This window comes from Artemia sp. Qi Xiang Cuo, chromosome 16 (assembly GCF_049724085.1).
Source record: "Artemia sp. Qi Xiang Cuo chromosome 16, ASM4972408v1, whole genome shotgun sequence".
In the NCBI taxonomy this organism is placed as follows: Eukaryota; Metazoa; Arthropoda; class Branchiopoda; order Anostraca; family Artemiidae; genus Artemia; species Artemia sp. Qi Xiang Cuo.
In genome coordinates this window covers 41413728-41437082 of record NC_142809.1, presented here as the reverse complement: position 1 = coordinate 41437082, position 23355 = coordinate 41413728, and the positions used below count along the sequence as shown (strand labels likewise).

Genomic DNA, 23355 nt, shown 5'->3' with positions numbered 1-23355 from the left:
AATTAAAAAAATATGATATGAAATTAACATTTAAAATGATGGTAAATAACCCACTATACCAGGCGGCTTTCCCCTTTCTTAGCCCATCACTGTTTAAGATTAAGTTTGATTTTCGCCCAATGAATAAGAACAACTGCTCAAGCATGGGGATAATAGGAACGGAATCAGAAAAATTTTTCACAATATCTCAAAGATGGAAGATCTGCATTTCATTTAAAATGTACAGATTTAGTTAAAATGTTTTAAGGAACAATCGCTTGCATTTCTAAATGCTTTCAGCACAACACCATAAAACTTTATTGTTGAAAGCCAGAGCCGGGGATGGGACAAGGCACCATATGTATGGACTAACTTCTCTGGATTTTAAGTTTTGATGTCACTCTTTACTTTTATTAAAAAAAAACTTTTTCCTTTTTATTAAATACTAGAAAAAAAACAAAGTATCCCGTAATTTTTTTTATAAATATTTGCACAAATATCGTGATATTATTAGATAATCAGTGGGTCTACTTACGAGGCTTATATGGTGGGAAATTTATAGAGTTTTCACTGCATCCATTTACATCACCATTTACAAAATTCGCTGGCTCGTTCATGTCCTGTAAATTTGTAAGTGGTAAATCGGTTTAGATGTGAAGGAGAAAATTAAACTTAGTCACACAAACTAGTTTATAAGAAACAAAGGACAAAACAGTCAATATCCCTATAAATAGACCTATAGAGTTAGTACTCTTCGCAAGAGAGCCCAGAGGGAGAAAAGAATCCTGGAGGGAAGAAAATGTATATTTTTGCGAAATATTATATATTTGAGTGAATTTTCGGATCTTAAATAGCGACGAAGACCACCGTGCATTTCCATCATAAACACAAACAACAGGTAGAACAATAGGGAATTTTTGTTGTAAGATAGTGGATCTCTAGCCTCAAATGAATATTTCGACCAGAAACCGACTAGAAACCTGGCGACAGTAGAAGACGAGATTGTCCAAAGAACACTTTGAGGTGAACATTTGACCAAGATCTGAGGACGGCTGAGATCTCGTTTTTACCTATATGGGAAGATGTCACCGCTGCAGCATCGCTTTGGGACGAGTGGAGAGGCTTCATTGTTGCCCCATACACCACTAATGGCTCCGAAGGAACTAAAGTCTATGGTAAGGGCATTTAAAACTAAAAATGCGACCTTTAAAACTAAAAATGCTTATAAAACAGTCCCAGTGTCCTCACTTCAATTAAGTTCAACCAGGACTGATAGATAAAATGAGATGAAACGAGGTAATTCATTCAAGTAAAATGAAATAATTAAGAACGCGCTTTCGATGCTGTTCTCTCCTTATTGGCAGCTAAACTCAAAGGTCTTTTTGTAATAGGTTCACTGGTATTGACTACTGGTTTTGTAATATATTTTGTTAAATCGTTTCTAAATAAATTTAGGTATAAAGTATTTTGTGAATAATCTCGTAAATCTCTCTTTAAATAATTATTTTTATTTGTTTTAAGTTTAAATTCAATTGCTTCACGAACAACCTATTTTATACCTAAGTCATTGCTAATGAGGGAGGATTTTTCAAAAAGTATTGTATGGCTGGGGTTATCAAAAACATGGCTGCTTAAAGCAGAATCAAAAGAATTATGAACACTGTTAGAATTTAAAGCTTTAGTTATGCCATATTTATGGTGCTGTAGGTGTTTTTATCAACTATGATGGGTTCTATCAACATACTAATTGCCGTAGTCACATGGTATGTGATAAACCCCCCTTTGGCGAGTAACTGGGGTTTTATCTTTACCAGAGTTTAAAAAACTCATAATTGTAAAATTATTAGTAAATACTAGTGCATATAAACTTTTTTTTATATTCGTAATGGCCTTTGGGATATACGGAAGATATATTATACTTAAGGGCTTATCAGGAGCCTCACATAGTAATAGACCTTAGATTTGCTAGAGTCACTTTTTAGCCTACGGTTAATTGTAATATAAATTAGGATAATGGGATAACCGTTTCCAAAAAGTAAGTCTCTGATAAAGTTTAGTTTTGCTGTGATTTGAAATTCAGAGCAAATGTTCAGGGCACGATCGACAAGAGAAGTTAATATAGCTCTTTTAACTTGTAGGGGGTGATTTAAAATGAAAATATGTATTGTTTTGTGTTGGTTTTCTGTGAATAGTAAAATCCAGTTTATGAATGCTACTAATATTTAAGGCCTCTAGAAACAGTATTTTATTTTTATTTTCAATTTCTAGAGTAAACTGTAAATTGTTGTCATATGTATTGAGGTGATCTAAAAAACAAACTAAGTTCATTTTCTCCATAGATTCCAAAGTGATATTAGGACATCCTTCTATTTGGGATATTGAGAAGATTTATCCGATATGCTCTGTTTAAAAATAAAAGTAAACGGTAACCCTGGTAACCTGTCCGTCCTTAGCTAAAATCAAAACTTCCAATTTATCTGTAGCTCATAGAATTTGTCCATGAAACCATTAAGCGAGAAAAATATAAAATTTTGTATTTTCATATCTTAGGAATGGAGTTCTCAAGACACTTCCTGCTAAAATCCTATGCTGTTATTTAAATAACAGTAAGAAAAATTTGCCCAAGAAGCAAGGTAAAATGTCGTGACCCCAATACAAAGGACATTGTATTTGCCTCAATACTTGCAAAAATACCAATGTGTAATGTTTGAATATTTTTCCTAATACAATACATTTATTTCTTTGGTAATCAAAAAAATCTCACATTACTCTTTTTCAAACGTTTTCTGTCTACCTTTGATAAAAGTTGTTACTCTTTGTACTTTGTTCATTCAGTAAAATAAGCTTGGAAAAAGGCAAGAGTGCCAAACACAGTGAAAATAAAATATGATTGTTTAATATCGTTTGGTGGAAAATCACATAAAGATATACATTTAACATATACATATAATATATAACATACACATGTATACATATACACCATATATGTGCATCCCGTATAACCCCAAACACATACCCATTTATATATCCAACAAATAGTAAAGAATTGGGGAAGTTTTTTAATGAAAAGCCATCTCATAGATATATGAAGAATGGCGTTTTATTCAGCACTAGATTAAAGACAGAAAAAAACTTGGATAACAATCACCAAAAAATAAATTTAGAAGAGAAGGCCTCAAACAACATAAGAATGCTTGGTTCTTTTTTTTAAGGCTAACCTGACTTTTGAAAAAAACAGGCTGTTAAACTTTAAATTTTTACGGATGAAAAGGGAAAATTTGACTTTTTAATTTTTGCTTCTTTCTTTTCGTGATTCAGTTGGGTTATGCTGATGAAATTGTGATACTGCCCTGAAAACTTCATAATATTAAAACAAAGAAAAATCTTGTAAATTTTGTTTTTTAGGTATAAACATAACTGAGCCGGTTCCTTTGGAAAAACATTGCTGTTGTGATGTCCTTAATTCTTTGAGAAAAATACTTACAATCCATATTGCGTCCCACTCTAAAAGGTTTCTGAACTCCACGATTTGTTGTTCCCAGTAAAGCTTTGCATTAGGACTGGAATAATCAACGAAGTAAGTAGGATCTTCAGGCCACACCTACAAAATGCTACGTTAAGAATGTATAGCCAAATATATAAAACTCTAGGTACAAAAAAAAAAGAGCCCGAAGGTTGGCTTATGTCGAAATGTGACTACTGGCTTTGTATTTAGTTTTTATTTATTATCGTTGACTTCATACTATCCATTTACTACCACACTGTACGTAAAAAATGATCAGAAATGCTTAAATTGAAAAAATACAGTTCTATAGCAGTTTAAAGGAATTAAACAGTACGGAAAAATAAGTCAGGAGCGTTAGTAAACTTTGCTTTCAACTGGATTACTTTTAAAGCGGTTAAACTTCGAGAAATGGACACACACGTACATTACGTGTAAAACACTGGAAACATGGGGAAACTACAAGAAAAATAGGAATATATGTGTAAAACTTGTCCCTCCCCTTTTACACATTTTCGTGCTCGAACGTAAGGCTTAAATTAATATATTCTGGCTTTATTATCACATAACATGTTTTAATTAAATATTTTCCCAATTTTTCTATTGTTTCGTATTTAGTAAGGGTTTTGGAGGGGACCAATAGCGTTTCTGAGGCATACACACCCTTCATAAGGAGAACTATCTATAAATACGATCGCAAGCTACTCAAATAGCTTAAAAACCATCCCGGATTAAATTCAGGCTTTAAATCACGCTTAGCTGATGCTGAGCTGGTTTGGAGAGGGATATGTTGCGGTTATCACCGAAAAGGAAATGCATACTTGTACGCAAAACTAGCTTAATCTACAAAACCGTACTTATGGGTATACTCTCTCGCAAGGATATGCGCGATTTAACTTAGGAGACTAAATCCTCTTAAGACAGACATCAGAAATAAATCTCTTTATTCTGGCATATACTGGTAAACATTATTAGGCATAATACAATCAGGAGGAACTTACTATTATTTAAAGTCGCAATATATACTAACTTCATAAAGAAAAATATCCTTTTTGTAATCTCTGGGTGGATTTGCCCAATGATACTCTGACAAATTGGGTAGTGCTGTTTTCTTATGGTAAAACCCCTTACCAATAAAATAAAAGAATTTAAACCTTTTAGACTCTTTCGCATCAGACCGTAAGAAAACATGGTCTGTTATGCCGACTGACTCGTCCTTCATCTGAGAATTTTCTAACCTTAGCTAATTAGTTAATTTTACAGTCATAAAAGATTATCAAGGAAAAAAGCAAGGAGTAAGCTTAAACGGTTTTTATAAAAGAACAAAATGATATTTATCTGATAAATAATTGGGGTTTCTGGCCCCAACTTCTTTAATTCTTTACGAAAAACTCCACAGAGTATTTACAAAAAAAATTCTGCTAAAGCATTAATTTTATTTCCGAGAGCTCTCAGAATTAAAAGTAGGGAAGTATAGGATGTAGTCAAGCTGAAACTAAATTACATATTGAATTTAGTCAGAAAACTAGGATAAAATGCGACCGAATCGAGAAAAATGTGTGTTTTACTAAATTAACAGTAAATTCGTCTTGTCCCTTAGTGAAGTTTTACTCACAAATCCAGTAGATGGAGTTCCGTCCGGTCTTTTCATCCATACGTCAAGTCTGTTTCCCTCATCGTATGCTGGGTATGTTCCCTCAGGCTCACCAGTTGAGATGCCCGGATCCTTAAAAAAAAGTATAGAAATTTCAGAAATACAAATCGTTACATGATTAGAATCATGTTACAGGGGCAATATTTTGGTTTTCTCCTGTGTGGCTGTTTTTGTTCTTCCTTTTTTCAGCGTATTGCATGGAAATGGTAAGGATCTAAAACTTCCAGTGTCATATGAAGTATAATATTCTGGTTAGATGGACGAAAATGATGTTACCTTTTGAAAATCTGCGTATAATTCTTGTCTGTGGTCAAAAAGGATGGTTTTTGTTTGTATGTGAGCCAAACCTTCTGTTCTGTACGAAGCCAAAGCTTCGGATTGGCTCTGTACTTTATTTGTGTGGGTGGATTCAAGTATTACTCCCTTGCCTAGCTTGGATTTTTTTTAGGGGGGGGGGCATTGTTTGGTTTGGCAATGTGAATTTATTGTTTAAAAAATGTTTGTTGAATTTATTTATTTATTTTTTTTTGTTTTGTTTCTCCTCTGTTTTTTTTCCTGGCCATTGAGCCTTACGGGGGAGAATATGTTGAAGTATGTGTTATTTCTATGTGTAATATACCGTTGATTTTGGTATTCAGTAATAGGCCTATATTTCTTGATTTATCTTTTTTCAATAAATAAAAAAAACTCAGATTATTGTATGTGCTTTTTATTGTGAATAATTCTTATAAAGGAATCTTCATTGTTTAAAGGCCAAGTTTATTTCAATGTGTGATTTGTCCTTACAGGCCACAAAGCCTTTACAAGTGTTTTATTGTATTATATGTGTATTTCACTACAAATAAATCTTATCTTAAGCCAATAGTGGGTAAGCCAAACCAGGATTTTATAGTCTGTGTTAGAGAAAACTCTCTGAAGTTGCTCTACTATGGTGTTGTTACATCGACTTTTGTTTCGCCTATAGAGTGGAAAACTTCTTTCAAGTAAGCAGCAACTGGTTCCAAAGAGCAAGAAATGCGAGAGCTCCCTGACCACACTGCCAAAATATTTCATTACAGCATTAAACAAAAGAAAATTAGAGATCCAAAATAGAGAATATTCTTTTAGATTTAAAGTGCTATCATTTACTTTTAGAAGTGTCTAGTTGAGAATACTCAGGAATATTTTTTTGAGTGAATTATCTTGACATTCACTCAAAAGATCTCCAATTGAGCGAAATTTGGACACTCGGATTACCTTGTCAAATTGAAAACTTAAATTAGAATCCAATATTTTAATTCTTAAGCCAAAAATCTACAAAATAGAGAAATTTTCATTATATTAAAAATAGTGAAGGTTTTTTCATTGCCTTTCTATGAAGAACAAATAAACCCTCAAATGGAAATAAGTTCATTTACTAGACAGTGAAAACAGATACACAAGTCTGGATATTTGTGACGACAAATACTGTGATCTTTATCACCAGATATACTGAGATGGCCATCACTGTCATGTGATCGAAATATCCAAACTTGTGTATCTGTTTTCACTGTATACTAAGTGGACTTATCCGTATTTGAACGTCTATTTGTTCATAATGGAGATTTTGGCAATAGAAAATAAAATTAGATAAATTTTCAAAAAATGAATTCTTAAAAAAAAAAAAAAAAAAATAAAGATACGTATTATAACTTAAAGAGGAGCAGAAATCAATTAGATTCGTGGAAATTACTATTAAAGAATAAATAAAAACCAAACACAAACAGAAATTAAATGAATGGAATCAAACTAAGACATAAAAGATACTGATATAGATGAATACATAAATCCTAAGGCGAGTAATAATTAAAATGAATACTCAAGTAGAACTCCTCCTATACCGTGTAAAGCCTTTAGCTCCTTGTGTTCTTCACTGAAAACAGAATGTATTTTAAACATATTTTGTGATTATAACTTAGAAAAAAAAAATTACAGTTAAAATAAATTTTGAATCTTAACCTCAAGAGATTACCTGGAATCATTAACATCAAAAAATGAAATACTCAGTTTATTTTCATAAGTTCTGTCCAGTCGTCTTCGTTACCGTAATAATTGTATATTTTTATTATTATTAGTTTTTTTGTCAATTCTTTGAGAAATTAATGAAATACTACCAAGTCTTAGGCTTCAAACACAATTAAACAGATAATAGGAAAAATGTTCAACATTATGAACTTATTGCAACTGAGGGGGGGGGGGTAATCCCCCTGGAGACAAGGAAACAAGCTAGAGAGCAAATTGCATGGAATAGAACCACACCGCCTCTACCTCCCCCCAATCAAAGTTTTCCCCCGCGGAAAATGCTCCCATCAAGAATTTTTCTGTGGAAAATCGCCCCAGACAATCCCAATCTTGCAAAAGTTTTTCCCTGGACATTTTCCCCGGAACATCGCCACATGTAAAATTGAGTCGTCACAGAGAAAATAAGATAAGTAAAATGGATTCTATTAGCAAATTTTGGTAAATTTCTCCCAATGAAAAAAAATTCCTGGAAAATTCCCCAGGAAACTTCTCTCGTAACGGAAAATTTTCTTCGTGGAAAGAATTTTCACCCCCCTGGTTACAACACCCATCCGAAAATGTCTGTTTATTTCCCAATAATGAATAATATATGTAAATATTGGGCAAATTTCATTTTGCCTTTCGTCAGATGCTGTGGGGTTTGGGGGGGGGGGTTCATACCCTCCCAATAGTCCATAATTCTGTACTTTTCAACTATGCTAAACATTCTGTCTTTCTCAAAATTTTGATCGAATGTCTTCGGGGAAAAAGGGCCATGGAAGACGTGATACTTAGTAGTGAGATGGTTCCAGTTTACATGGGGGCCCTATCCCTTCGAGTCCCAGTCCTAAAACTTCTTTAAGCTTATTTGACAAAGTTTCTTCAAGAAACTCCTGTTGTTTACGAAACTGTTTGCTTATACAAACGTCTTCTTCAAGAGCTCTTTGGTTGTTGTGTAATTTTTTAAGAAACCTATGAGGGCTCGCTAGGAAATAAAACCCAGGGCAAGGTACCAGTTAAGTGGAGAGCCTTCGGTAGTAAAAATTGATCTTTGTCCAATGTTTATTTATGTTGATGACTTAATCTTGCGTGACTTGTTTTGATAAAGCTTACGGTCTACTTATCTCAGTAATGAAAAAGAGTTCAGAGTTTCAACATTGTGGATATTGTTCTTAGCATATTCTTTAGCAATGAATTTTTTTCACTTTATTGGAAAATGAAGGCGCTAGCAGCGGTGAAATGAAACCAAGAGTACCTAATGTAGCAGTAGGAACTACAAGAGGCTGTCGGCTAATCCTTGAAATGAGTGAGATGCTTGCAAGATATGTGATATAATTGAGCAAATTCAAATCAAAATAACAATTATGTTTTGCAGCAAAAGTGAATATAATGCATATACAAAGACTACAAGACGGATTAAGTACATTAATGAAATATACTGAATACAATGATCTGAATCAATAATTTAAAAAAGTGAGTTTGTTCCTATTCCATTTTTGAATTTTTTTTTCTTGTTGGATATTTTACAGGCAATAAGAAGGTGGAAAGAATCTTCATTCTTGCGTTTTTTTAGTCTATAATCGGTAGTGAGAGTGTCAAGATTAAAAATGATTGGATTTGAGAAGCAAAAAATCATACAGAATCTTTTGACGTTTGGAAAAATATGTTATTCTGAATGATCATTTTCAAGAGTTATCTGTTCAAAGAGATTCTGTCAAAGAATTCATGGCGATATCATGAAAAATGATTCTCCATCTTTGGACTATTGTATGAGACTTTTACGTCGCGGCCCAGATACATTTACTCCATTTATTAAAATAATAATCAAGACAAAACGAAATGATATTGCGGATTTGCTTTGAACACTACCTAGACCCTATCCAAACAACAAATAAGTCAAAAAATCTTGACCAAACAGATTTTTCACGTCACTCAATTACTCCCCTAGAAGTAAAACGAACAATCATTTTATAGATCACGGTCAGTTCCTTTTTGGAAGTGAAACAGTCAACAGTAAAAAAGTGTTCTAAACTTTTCCACTATGTTTGTATACATTGAGCAGCTGGTCATCCTATGAGAATTATACTGTTGTTGATGACTATAATGAAAAGTGTAGATTAAGCAATCCATGTAAATTATATAGAGGATATGCAGTGCTAATTAAAGACTGTAATTCCTGTCTTGAAGATATTTGTGACTCTCACACTAGAGGTTCCTATGTTCCAATTGTCGCTATGATAAGTGTGATCAATGGTAAAATACTTACCCTGGTATGATTGGAAAAAAAACCCTAAATGAGATTTCAGTTAGTTTTTACGAGACTGGTATCGTCGTGCTTTTAAACTGTTTTTGGAGGAAGAACCCGGCCTACGCTTCAATTGTCGGAATAGTAAGGGAGTCTGGTTTTTACATCACCGTGAAGAAACCTACTGGTTTTTAGTTGGCTATTACAGACAATGATTCTCCATATGAGATTATAGCTTGTGACATTGCTTCAAATAAGCAAATTGAAACACATGAATTTTATAATATGAGTCAGAATAGCATTATTGACTTTATAAAGAGATATAATAAAAGTGAAGTTACATTGTATTGCATAAAATATGACCCTGACTGTGCATGCCAAGATGAGTTAAAGTTGAATCCTGACGAGCTACCGTCACTTATCGTTGCTGATGGTTACCTATGCTTGGATGAAAAAATCTAAAGAATGGAGATTTTTATTTTAATTTTTTTACTAACAGACATATTCACAATCATTTTTAAAGCACTTTATTTTTAGGGCACTAAAATCTATATTATACAGGTAGGAAAGGGTATTTTCAACTATAAAATAATTCAATCAAGGATTGTCTACACAAATGTTGAGAAGTTCACTGTAATTATAGCCACAACATCAAGAAATAAATTATAGTAGTGCATGAAAGCCATTAATTTTGGTCGAAAAATCTTGTACTCGCATCCAATTTTGAATAATAGGTTTTCCACTTTCATCAAGAAAGTTTTTGACGTGAGGTGTGTAGAATGCATACGCCAGGCCATGAAGATCAAAGAATACAACATTCATCGCTGTTTGAAAGATGCATAGCCAATGACCCTTCTTTACAGTTGACTGACTACTATTAACAATGATAATTCTATCGTTAGCGTTATGAATATGTTTGAATAAATCCGAGGGTATGCCATAAGCTTTTCATTTGGTCATTTACGGATCTAAGTTGAATACATTGATTATTTGATTTGTGTTCATGGTGCCAAGTCTAACAGAACACTGCCATCGGGGGTATATCCCAATAGGTTTCAAAATGATTTAACGAGATTAATGCGATACTATCCATTAATGGATCGGCAAAGGTACACTCTAAGCGCACAGTGCTCGTTCGGACAATACTCATATATTGAGTACCGGGAAATCCACTACAATGATACCATAAATTTTTCAAACATTGTATCGGTTATACCATTTTCAAATAATTGCAAATCTCGGTCTAAAGATTGGCTGTCAATTCATATAGAGTCCAATAGGATTTGTCAAATGATAAATTCTTGAGCAGAATTCCATTTAATTTACATACAACAGACGAAAGTACAAACAGTTCAAATTTGTGTGGAGAATTTGTCAAAGAACCAAATGCGCGAGCACTTTTTACAAAAGCCAAAACAAGTTTTGAAGGAACTTCACCATTGATAAATGAAGGGTCGGTGTAGATACGTGAAGTCGTAACAATATGTCGTTGCTTTTTGATCGTGTACGGAACGAGTAGTTTGAAATTATTTCCACTAGATCTTCATTTTTCAATGGCCAAAGCAACAGAACTCAAAACCTGTTGTTTGTGTACATGAAGTATTGCCGAGATGAGAGAGACTGTAACATCAGGCATTGGGCAAGTACCTTTCGCAAAATAAAATTGGACGGATCAATTTCTAATTTAATATCAATCTTAATATTGGGAGGTATCCAGTGAGGTATATTAAATATTTCATTATTTATTTTCCCAACCAAGATGTCTTGTAAGTAAATCACTAGTTGTCGCCTCTCTAAGTATGTTGGCAGTGTCAGTGTCCGTTATCCAATGGCTAAACCCCTCAATTTCTTTTAGGACTATTGAGTTATTAACATGAAATATATGTAACTTGCATAATTTGAAAGATTGTTGCTTGTGTTCACAAAAGTTCCATTTATGTAGACACTTATATGTCGAAAAAAATTGTTTTGTATACAATTTTCATAAAATAACCCCTTAGCAGATATTGGTTTTTCATTGTTAGATTTTTTGAAAATGATATGCAAATCAAAAATTGTGGAATTCAAATCTATGAAATAGTTTTGACTAGAATAAATTTGAAAATGAACGTTTTGAGAGAGCGGTCGTTGCGGATAAAATTGTTCAAAGTAACCAAGTTTTACACTCACATCAACACTTTCTCTATTGAAAAGATTTAATGATGAAGCGACTGAGGGATGAGTTTAATCAAAATATCACAGAGGGGATCAGAGACATTGGACATGAATATAAAGACATAGAAATCATTCGGCATTGTGAACGTCATCAGTGGCAATCCAAGAATCAAAATCAGAGTTGTATCCTAGCCAATGAACAAGCACACGTCTCTTAACCCTGTGAGTTTGAATCTTTAATATCTTTTTGATCTCATACATTCCATTGTTTTTCACTTTTTGTAAATCATACTCATAAATCCCAACAAGAATCTCTTCATCTTTCATATCACCAAGACTATACGTTACAGGTTTAGTTTCTAAGAATTTTGACACTTTGAAAAGTTCAGTAGATCATAAGTACTTCCCCTTTTCAAAAATATTACTGTTTCAATTAATAAAACTATATCACCAACATTGAATTTTTTCTTCTTCATTTGCCTTGCCTTTTATTGGAATATTGTTAATGAAAAATGTCAAGTACATTGTTACCGTCGTGATGAGCTTCAAGAGGACTCAAATTCGACAGGGATCGACGAGTTTTTACGAAGAGTTTTTATCAATCATTCACTCAATGCCACCTTTATTGGACTATGTCTATGATAGAACAATGTATTATATTTCAAAATAGAATCAAGAATCATTTCAACATTCAATCAACATTTCAAGAATCAATCAACATTTCAACAAGAATCTCTTCATCTTTCATATCACCAAGACTATACGTTACAGGTTTAGTTTCTAAGAATTTTGACACTTTGAAAAGTTCAGTAGATCATAAGTACTTCCCCTTTTCAAAAATATTACTGTTTCGATTAATAAAACTATATCACCAACATTGAATTTATTCTTCTTCATTTGCCTTGCCTTTTATTGGAATATTGTTTGTGAAAAATGTCAAGTGCATTGTTACCGTCGTGATGAGCTTCAAGAGGACACAAATTCGACAGGGATCGACGAGTTTTTACGAAGAGTTTTTATCAATCATTCACTCAATGCCACATTTATTGGACTATGTCTATAATAGAACAATGTATTATATTTCAACATAAACTCTTTTACTTGTGGATTAACAAATTCACTACTCCGATCTGTTTGAATTTTACTATGATAATCTTGTTCAAAGATGGATTCAAGAGCTCTAAAAAACTTTATAACCTCTGTTTGACTGCAATGGAACGGCATATACATAGCGACTAAAAACACTGCATGGAAGTAAAATATACTTGTCTGGACTATTGTAACGTCTTTGAACCTCGACTAGATTCAAAAGATCAGCTTGTAATATATGGAATGGAAAAAAATCTTTTTTTATGATAATGACTACCGCGAACTCAATGATTTCGATGAAGAGTAATACTTCTTTCATTCTGTAAATACTCTGTCTCTAGATTCTTTTGAAGTCCAGTGAATTGCTCAAGTGTGGTGGGGAAGCTTAAATTCACTGTTTCACCAATTTTCTCATAAACACTTTTCAGAACTTCAGCCATTTTGAACGTAAACGTGTTGTGAAGTGTCCACTACCCTTTTGCCTAGCGACCGGTGATGCACTGATATTAAGACACCTTTGCCTGGTACCCTTTTATAGTGAATAATCAACCCAACTTGGTGTGCTAGTATTTTTCGAAAATGATTTAAAATTATCTTTTGATATTTGACCATGGTCCTTTAATCGATTTAAAATATTTGTATTCCCAATAAGACTTTTTTGGGAAGTTTGATGAGCTTAAAAATTTATACAAATCACTCTCAAATGATTCAAGTCTTTAAGGATTTGCAATCAAATCTGGTATTAAATCAATTAGATTGTAGGTCTTGCCATGGATTACAACGTCACTCTTTTTACCATCAATTTGTACATGTTCATTTCCCCCGAGATAGGTCAAGAGTCTTTTACATTGCCCACGGTACGATTGGGAAAATAAGTCTACAATACTTGCTAAGACTTTAGACAATGATAACTCTTCTTCTTGTTTTGGTGGTGGTTGCGTTGAATTTTGAGTTCTAGTGTGATCAATGACATTTACTTTGAGTGATCTTTCAAGGTAAGGTTTATGCCTATTAAAACGTCGAACGATATCTTGAAGCAAAATTCATTATTCATCGTCGACAATTGTCTTACTGTTAATAAATTTACTAAGAATATTTTCAAAGTGCTCTTTTAGTGAAAGGGCGAGTTCTATTGTTGTCAGCTTGTAGAGTTTAGCCATTTCTAGAGAATACTGTTTACAAGTTCAGTAATCATTGGCAGTAGCGGTGAGAAGAAGCTACCGCCTGCTTAAAGAAGCTGTTTTCTTTTAAAACCCCTTCCCTTATTTTTGAATGCATTGTTCATGTACGTGAACGAAGTTGTTTTGTGTGCTGCTTAACAAATTCTGGTAGTCGAAAATTGCCGTCACTTCAATATAAATAAAGCTCTGATAAGACATTAATGAATTCTTTGTTAACGCCATATTTGAGTATAACCTTCCTAAGCCAAATGTATTTTTGATTCTAAATAAAAGGAACTGAACTGAACTGAAGTCGGGTCAACGTCAACACATCACTTGCCAGGTTTAATTTACAATACTCCTCCCCATTTTTACATCTATCTTGGCCCATAACTTATTAGCGAATTCATAGCATTGACGGTTGTAAAGTGAATCATAAAATACTTCTTTGGGGGTTAATTTAACCTCACGAAGCCTCAAGGCGGAGCTCTAGTACTCATTCGGTTATATACCCTTACACGTCAATAAATCATACATTTCATCATCTCGAAAGCGCGTTTTAAGAGAGGGAGAAACTATTAAAATAGTCAGGTTTTTGTACTTGAATCAATTGCCTTACTGATTTTGGGAAGAAGCTAAAGGAGTCTAAAAACGAATTTTATTGAAGTACTTGTTGCTATTGTAAATTGTTTTCCATTTGAATTCTAATAGGAGCAGCTTCTCAGATGATCTGGGTTAAATGTTATAAGAAAAACAGCCATCAGTCCATGCGCTATCTACAACTTCGCCTTTTTGCAACGTTCCAAAGCTTGTAAAATGAATTTCAAATAATAGCTGGAATTGTGCATGCAAACCAGTAGAAAGTACTGCTGCTTAACCTTTAAATTACAGGATTTATCTACCGATCCGCGAAGGTTACTCCCCACCTATGAAATTGCTTAATTTATAAATAAGTGGCGGAGCAAATCTCTAATTGCTCCACCCACCCTGATTACTTAAGTGATCATGGTCGCAGACGGGTGTTTCTCCGCTAATTTCAACAAATTTCCCCTTAAAGACCCAACACGTTTCCGTATTTATAATAGCCAACTCATCCTTTGGTGATAGAATCATTTGGTAATTTACTTTGCACAGCCTTGAAATTGACTTTTAGGCAGTTTTAATAAGCGCAACCATAGCTGAGCCTAGACAGTCTTCTCTACCCAATTCCTCAAATACCTCTAACAGTTGCATGGTATTACTAGCATCTCTTTGTGCCTGGGTATAAGAAACTGCAGTCGGTTCTTGTTCTTTAACACGATTCAGATTCAATGAATCGTACACTGCCATGAGTTTGGCTTCGATATCTTATCTCGAAATCTCGATGTCATTTGGATAATTTACATTGCACAGCCGTGAAATTGACTTATTGTCTGTTTTAATATGTGCAACTATAGCTGCGCCTACACAATCTTCCCCAGCCAATGTCTCAAATACCTCTACCAGTTGCATGGTATTACTAGCATCTCTTAGTGCAAGGACATAAGAGATTGCAATGGGTTCGTGCTCTTTAGCACGATTCTGATTCACACGGACATGGATTACACGTCCATAAATTTGGCCTCGATATCAAACACCACCTTGTCACTCTGCAAAAGCAAATACTGAACACTCTTCAATCGCAAGATGGCATTATCCCCTGAAACCGCCTCCGCAGACTTATACCCGTGACGCATGAAGTGCCTCAAGTGATGTTTTAGTTTTAATTCTATATGGTATCTAGAACAACACATTGGACAATAATGGCGGAAAGTATAGCCTTTCCTTTGACTTAAAACCTGACTAATATTTGTAATTGGAAAAAATGTCCGATTGCATCAGGTTCACTAACAGGCTCGTCAAGAAGCCATACCCAGTGTTTTAACGATTCACTGGACGAAACCCCCACTGAATATATTAACCTCTTTCTACCTTTACGTTGCCCCTCTTCAAATTCTGTATTTTATTGTAAAATTGTAACAACAATCTTTAACTGTTCGTTGGCCCTAGCAAAAATATCTACCCCCTTTAGTGTTACAGGATTCTGCTCCTTTAAACAGTTAAAATCTACTTTGGAAACCTCTGCCCCCTCTCCAGCACTATTAAGGGCCAAATCATCCAAATATGTCTTACTAGCATCATCTCTCATGATTTTATGGGCTGCGATAACGAGGGCATACCGGAAGAACACTAGGGCCGTATCGAAACAAATTGGTTGTACACCTCCACACGCCTTTAAATCTGCATTATATTTTATAAAAAAAAATTTTCCCCTCCCGTCTCTTGAAACAAATTCCTTTCAAAATTTTGTATCATTTAAATCTAAACTTTCGATAAATAAAAATACTGACTTACTTCCCATTTCATTAAAACTATCCACCTTATTGAAATTAATGTTCTCCCAGTCTGAAAAGACACCCTCAAAATTACGCAAGTCCGGAAAGAGTGTCTAGCAACTTAGCTCTAAAATCATAAACATTGCACAAGGTAGAGTTTGCCAAGTAAAAAGTATTTTTATTCCCTGATTATATTTTTGCCTTTATATGTGATTTTATTCTTTCTATAATGTGTTATAGTAAAGAAAACATTATGGCTATAGATTTTCTATTTCTTTGTAAATAAATCTGCATAAGAGCTAAAAAGTCTTATACAACACAGTTTAATTGTAATAAAAGAACATTCTGAAATAACGAATAAAATTTTACTTTCCTCATCCAATGGTTTCATCATATTCCCTCCATTAAATTGGAGTTTAATAGCCCATACACAGCCAAAAACTATGGTACTTAAATGACTTCAAAAATGACTGCATACCCCCTCTTGCTTACATTATATAGGGAGATGGTGTCTCACACTATTATTCATTATTATACTCAGAATGACCTTGTTTACCTATTTGCCTTTACTATAAGACAAAAATAACCACCCCTTCATGTAACGCACAAATAAGATTTTTCTGTGCATTTCACGTAAAGATTTAACTTGATAAAAGCATCTAATTTAGCAGATAAAAGCAGATGTTAAATAGCAACCCTTTACCTAAATTCTTTAATCGTTTGCCAGATAATACCTGTTCATGAAAATGTTTAACCCATATAGCTTGACAGATTGTGATTAAGGCTTGCCGCAAACAGGGGGCAGATGATAACCATATTCCTGTTATAATAACCCTAGAATAGCGAAAGGTGCTTTTGGAAGACGCGGTAAAAGCGTTTGTGAGAATATAAGATTATTATATCACTGAGAGAACCGAGGAATAGCGGGGTGGGGTAATAGGGTTGTACTTGTTACTAGCTCTAATTTGACAATAATATCACCCTAATTTTTTTTTTTTTTTTTTGGGGGGGGGGGAGAAACCATCCCTTAATATGCATAGAATCTTACCTGCAAATAGGCTCGGGCCAAATCTTCTTTTTATAATCGTGGCGAACTGTTCATCTCGAAAGTTAGATTGATGGTTGTCCACTTTTGGATCCGGGCTCTATAGACCCCAGGACACAAAGAGAATTACCTGGTCGATTACCCACTATGAGAAACACGTTCTCTTGCATAACGCTATTGAGAATAAATAGGTGTCTAGACCACATAACGGGACCCTTTGTTTTTGTTGGAAATCAATACATAACGGGACGCCTTTGTCTTTTACGAACAAAGAAAATAAAATTCATAACAAAGGATTGTGTACCACCAAAACACCTATGTTATCAAGTAAACATTGAACTATGATCAATTTGTTTTCAACCGGGAAGTTCCCAACTTGACTTGTGGGCCTTGAGGATTTTTTTTCCTAACTTGCCCCTATAGGTTTTTAAACAATTACATAACAACCATGGAATTCTCGAAGAAACACTTGTGTAAACCCCCATGCAAAATTACGTCGTCCGCGTAAGTAAACAGGGGACTAAGATCAATGTTTAGACCCGGGGTTCCCCACTTGACTGGTGGGCCCTGATGGCATTTCCCTATTTCCTTCGGTTTTAAATATTTGCATAAGTAACAATCAAAGAAATGTTGAAGAAAACATTTGTATAAGTAGAAAATACATAACACCCAAAGAAAATACTATTACGTAAGACCCAGCTGTACATAATAAATAATATCGAGGTCTTGAGGGGAAAATGTCTTGACCGGCACCTTACCCTGAGGATTTTATCCTAGACCCTTAGACTTTCTAAACAATTATGTAACAACCAAAGAATTTTTTGAAGAATACATTTGCATAAGCATACAATAACGTAGCAAACAAGTGTGTCTTGAAGAAACTTTGCCAAATAAGCTTAAAAAGTGCCGGGACCAGGATTTGTAGGAATAAACCCCCCGTGGAAACCGGAACCCTTTCACCACTCTGGTAACCCTCCAATCTTCCTGGTCACTTAAAAAAGGGCTTTAGAAATTTTAATTTAAGTTTAAATCAGTCTTATAAATCATTCAAATAAACATGAATCCTTGATCTTTCTTCTGGAAAATAAACAAAAAAAAAAAATACAAAATTCAATACTTTTATATAGTGGCCTGAAACTCTTACAGTAAGGTTCTCTGATATGCAGAATCTGATTGTGTAATTTTCTGTAATCGTGTTTACCCATTTCCAAAAATAAGACAAATTTTCTCAGGCTCTTAGCTTTTGATAGGTAATATTTAACTTGTTGAATTTTAAATATTTGGAATGAACATAAAAAGAAATTCTGTTGATGTATCTCTTGTTTTCAAAATTAAGCTTTTTGTTAATTTTACTGGGTAAATACATATTTTTTGAATGTTAATTTTTACATTCGTTTAACCCAAATCCCCACTATTTTACTAGGCTTAGGTTTTAGACTTTATTTGAAAGAGTTCCTTTTAAATATATAATATTATGCATCTTTTAAAAGTAGTGAAAACAAATTGTGAGTTGATAAAACCAACGCTTTTGATAAATAACATATATGCAGTAAATATTTACTAGGACCATTACTTTCCCATAAAGTATGTTCAACTTTCACGCGAAACGGAGTACTATTTACAGTATTAATGGTGTGTCAGGGGGCGACAAAATTTTCATTTGCTTCCTCCCCCCCTTCAGAAAAAAAAACTAGATCCGACTCAGCATTATTGGCCAGAATAAACGCTTATTATTTAGTGCTTGCTTATGTTACTCTAAATAAGAGGATTCAAGCACCCAGTTTTCTAGGCACCAATGTCCAGGTAAACTCATGCCAATTCTAAATTATTAAACAAACTTACAATTTCGGATGCAAAACCTGTTCAAAAATGTAATACTTTGTATCATTTCTGTGACAAAAATATTATCATTGTTTTTTTTGTATGAGGGGTCATTAACTCGTGTTACGCGTGACTTTTTTGACTGGAACTACAACATTTGTGTTCCTTTTCTTATCTTAAGATAAGGTTATACCATCAAGTTTACAACTTAGGAACAGAAAGGATATTGTATAAACCTCTTCCTAAGTTCTTCAAACAGTTCCGAATTTTTCATTTTCTGTTTTGTAGGAGGACTATGTCGAAGTTTAGTAGAAAATAAAAGACTTACCAATATTGTCGCAAACTTCAGCCCTCTTGATTTAATTTCTTTCACATAATCTGGTAAATCCGGGAAGTTTATTGGACTAATTGTAAAGTCCAATGCCCTATCCATAATATCAATATCGCCATACTGTACATCCTTTAAAATACAAAATTAATTATCTTTTGAATAAATAAAAATCATGACATTTAAAATAGTTTTGACGGGAGCTGTTTTTTAAGTAAGAGGATTAGTATGTTAATAGTTACTATTGAGGAAGTCTGCTTAGCAGCGGGCTGTGGATGTGAAAAAAAAGTTTTCTGCTCTCAATTTTTCTAACTGATTCAATTTTAATTTAATTTACAACTTCGTTCTTGTCACTGTGAATTTTTTTAAAGTATTGAGCCTATTCTCACATCGGAGTTAAACTAAACAGAATTTTTTGGATTCTAAAATGTTGTTAATCTTCAAAGGTCAAGTATCAAAAGAATATAAGTCTTCATTAAAGTAAATAAAAGCTGTTGGAGGTTGTTGAAGGAACTATCATAACCCATTGAAGTAGCCTAACTATCATTACTAGAAACGTTACTCATGTAGTATTGAATCGGCTGAATAATATTATTCGATGACAGACAGAGAGATTTGAAGCGTGTACAATTTTGTGAAATTGGGTCGCCAGTATTTGTATCGATCGAAAATCAAGGTTGAAACTAATCATCAGAGTCTTCGATGGCCATTGACTGTTAAGGATCCTACTGTTCGCTTAGATCTTCATTGTAGAGGTTACCACTAAATTATGTTTGAGAAGTGTTTTCTACTTTTGTTTTACGCATAACTTTAGACTTGGCTACGACAAAGTGACAGAAGAAAAGAGAGGTTTTGTTTGGCGGTTATGGGGAACTTGTAAAATATGCATGTTATACCGTTGGATGTGCAGAAGTAAGTTACCAGCGATGTTTTTAATTTTGTTGTTATAAAGGTTCTTTGGTGCACAAGTTAGTCCCTTCCGGAAAATGCGACTAATCTGAAATTTATTTCGTTCCAGTGTGTCTAACAATGTAGGTTCCGAAGATTATAAAAATATTTCGCAATCCCCACATTCTGGTCATCTGGTTGCCAGAAATACATTTGAGAGGCCTCGAGAACAAGTTTGGTTTCCATATGTTCATTTGATTGCCAATACTTTTTTGTGAAATGTGTCACTGCCGGAAAACAATGAATTATTTCTCCGATGCTCTGCTTCAGCGTTTAATAATGTCGGCAGCAGTTTTTTGTTGATTTGATTTGTCCCTTGCTGAAAACACAGAGGAACATATTTACATTTTGACAGTGACGGATTATTCAAGCCCCCTTATTCTTATTGATTCTTCTATTTGACTTAAAGGTTGAACCATTTTAAAGGCATTTGTAGAAAAATATTGACTTGTTTCGATTTTCCATTAATTTTATTTTTTGTTAATGTGACGCCTTTAAAAAACGGAGGTGTCGCTTATTTCTGTAGAAATACTAATATTGGGCACCGTTTTGATCCAAGTGAGTGCTCAAAATGAAAGGGGTTTTGTATGGTCGACACTTCAAGGGGAAATACAGTTCGGCACAATACGTCGACATGCAACACAATCCAGATACGGATTTTTGGCTAAATCCTGCTGTCTTTTGTGTAAAAAAAACGCTGCGATAATCGTGCATTATTGCCGTTTCTTTATTTTGTCTCTGCATAATGGAACTTTGCCAGTTGGTTGAATTGCCAACTACAGAATATGGTATGGTTCGGCTGATTCTGACAAATATGAGGCTTCGTCATGAACGAATCCTGTATTTAAACAAGTTTCACAACGTATTACCCAGAAATTTAATCATGATCCTCATTCAAAGGCTAGGGTTTACACTACTGGTGAAATTGTCTTTTTTCGAGTTTTGTCAGGGTACCAAGGTCGTTGCTTGTTACTTATAGGGCTGTTGAAAGGGTCGTTGAAATGACATTTGTCATCAAAAAGTCGGAAGGTGACTCACGAGCTTTGAAAATTCATCACAATAGGCAGAAACTGGGTGTCCCTCGTTCTCTTTGGGGCTTTCACATCCTTTAGGAAGAGGACACAAAAGAAAGAAAGGAGAACTTGTCATCAATTACTCTTGATGATATTTGTTATGAAGATTCGTTTGATGATTCACCGACCTTTTGAAATCTAAATCTTACTAAACCTACAAACCATTTTCAGAAATCGTTAACGCTGCACAATACTTAAGTTTTGTTCGTATTTGTATTCGTTATTTAAATAGCTATAGTAGCACTCTAAAATGGACGGGAAATTATGCTACTTTTACAATCACAAAAGAAATAGAAGATAAGAAAAAAAGGTCACTAGTTAAATACGCTTAAAAAACATGGTACGAAGGAGTTTACAAACCTGTTCGTAATGCACTTAACGGGTCGTAGTTTTTTCTGATGCCTACTAATTCTGCCGATCTGTGCCGATGGTTAAAAAATAGATCAGTGTTTCTCGTTTACCAATAGCTATTTTCCTAAATTTCATTATTAAGTCATGTCTCCGAGTGAATAATTTGAGCAAGTTCAAGAGTTCAAGAGCACTTTTACAGTTGCTGAAGCGGGGTCACACATACTCAAGGATAGGCCCTGACATAGTTTGTATACGCTAGTAGGGGCTGGCGATCAGAGAGGCCCAGCCTCCGTATACTTGTTAAATTCATGATTGAGTAGTGACCATGACGTGCAATATTATCTACATGTTCCTTAAGCGAGCAATCCCCTGTGAAATGTTACACCTAGGATTTTGTAGAGGAAATAGTTGGAAACGACACATCTGGGGTTATAATGTCCCGCTTGATTGGATTGAATTGTAGAACTTTTGACATCTCTTTATCCACTTGTAGACCATTTGATTGACATTGGGTGACGAATTCCACGAAAAAAACTTTCAAAGTATTTCTGCGCTAACTTATTCTGTGCTGACTGAAGTGTAGACAAGTCGACAACGAACTCAACATACTCTTCGAATTCTGCTAGGATTAGGCTGATGGTGGCAAGGAATACAAGAGCAGCTAGTTTTGTTCCTTGGGGGCAGCTGCAGGTTAGTTCTGACCACTCAGAAACTCTCTCACTAATAGCGGTATTTGACTTTTGGCTCCCATCTCCTTCAGATTTGTTAATGCGGTCAGGTACTTTATAAGGTCGAATGGTTTTTTGTAGTCCAACAAAAGTAAATCGACAATATTATTAGAAGTCTCCAGCCACTTGACGATTAAGTGGTATATCCACACTAGATATACTGCCGTACTACTGCCTTGTATGTAGCCATATTGGTACGGATCTATCGAAGGCGCATTTACTTTAACAGAGAGTGGTAAATAAAACCGTCAGTTACCTTCACTAATTTGGGTGTTATCGATATGGGTATCAGTTGATTTCAGGACTGGGGTGACTTAACTTATAACGTAAGACATAGAAACCCACAGCTTTCCACATCTTTACAAATAATTGTTCTGTGAAACAATGGTTTATTATTGATGCAGTTGCTTTGGCTAGGTCTGTTGAGCATTATTTCAGTAATTTAACGTAGAGTTCACAGTTGTTACGTAGACGTTCAACTGCATAGAAGACTGCTATTTCTGACAATTGTACGATTTCGTCTTTACTACAATTGTTAATGATGTAACTCATTTGCTGGTCACTTGTGGTTGGGTAGGCAGTACAAATTTGAGTAAAAAATTCGATTGACTTCATAGACTGATTAATCTACCATTTGAGTTGCTTATTCGTAGTTCAGATCCTTTCTTCTTGCCCACTAAGCCATTTTACTGCGCCGTGCCACTTGTGCGACTCTGAATTTAGGAGTGGGGCTGCTTTTTCCTGTACATACCATTTTCGGGAATTTTGGAGGGCCGAGCCGACTTTTATTTCTCAGCTTGTTTGCATTTAATGTGTCTCCTGCTGCATGGAGCTTACATGTTTCCTTGGTCACGGTTTATATTTTGGTATCTTATCACAGCTTTTACGTTTAAAAAATTGTGCGC

At 34.4% G+C, this 23355-nt stretch overlaps 1 protein-coding gene across 1 annotated transcript in view; it reads right to left on the bottom strand.

Annotated features, from left to right (window-relative positions):
• The window catches only part of LOC148942912 (sucrase-isomaltase, intestinal-like), a 157954-nt gene that overhangs the window by 12796 nt on the left and 121803 nt on the right, over positions 1–23355 (bottom strand). The window contains exons 8-11 of the mRNA XM_089102393.1: positions 19351–19482; positions 5097–5207; positions 3464–3580; positions 515–599 (exon numbers count right to left, since the gene is read on the bottom strand). Coding sequence (XP_088958519.1) covers positions 515–599; positions 3464–3580; positions 5097–5207; positions 19351–19482 — 445 coding nt within the window. The remainder of the gene's footprint in view (positions 1–514; positions 600–3463; positions 3581–5096; positions 5208–19350; positions 19483–23355) is intronic.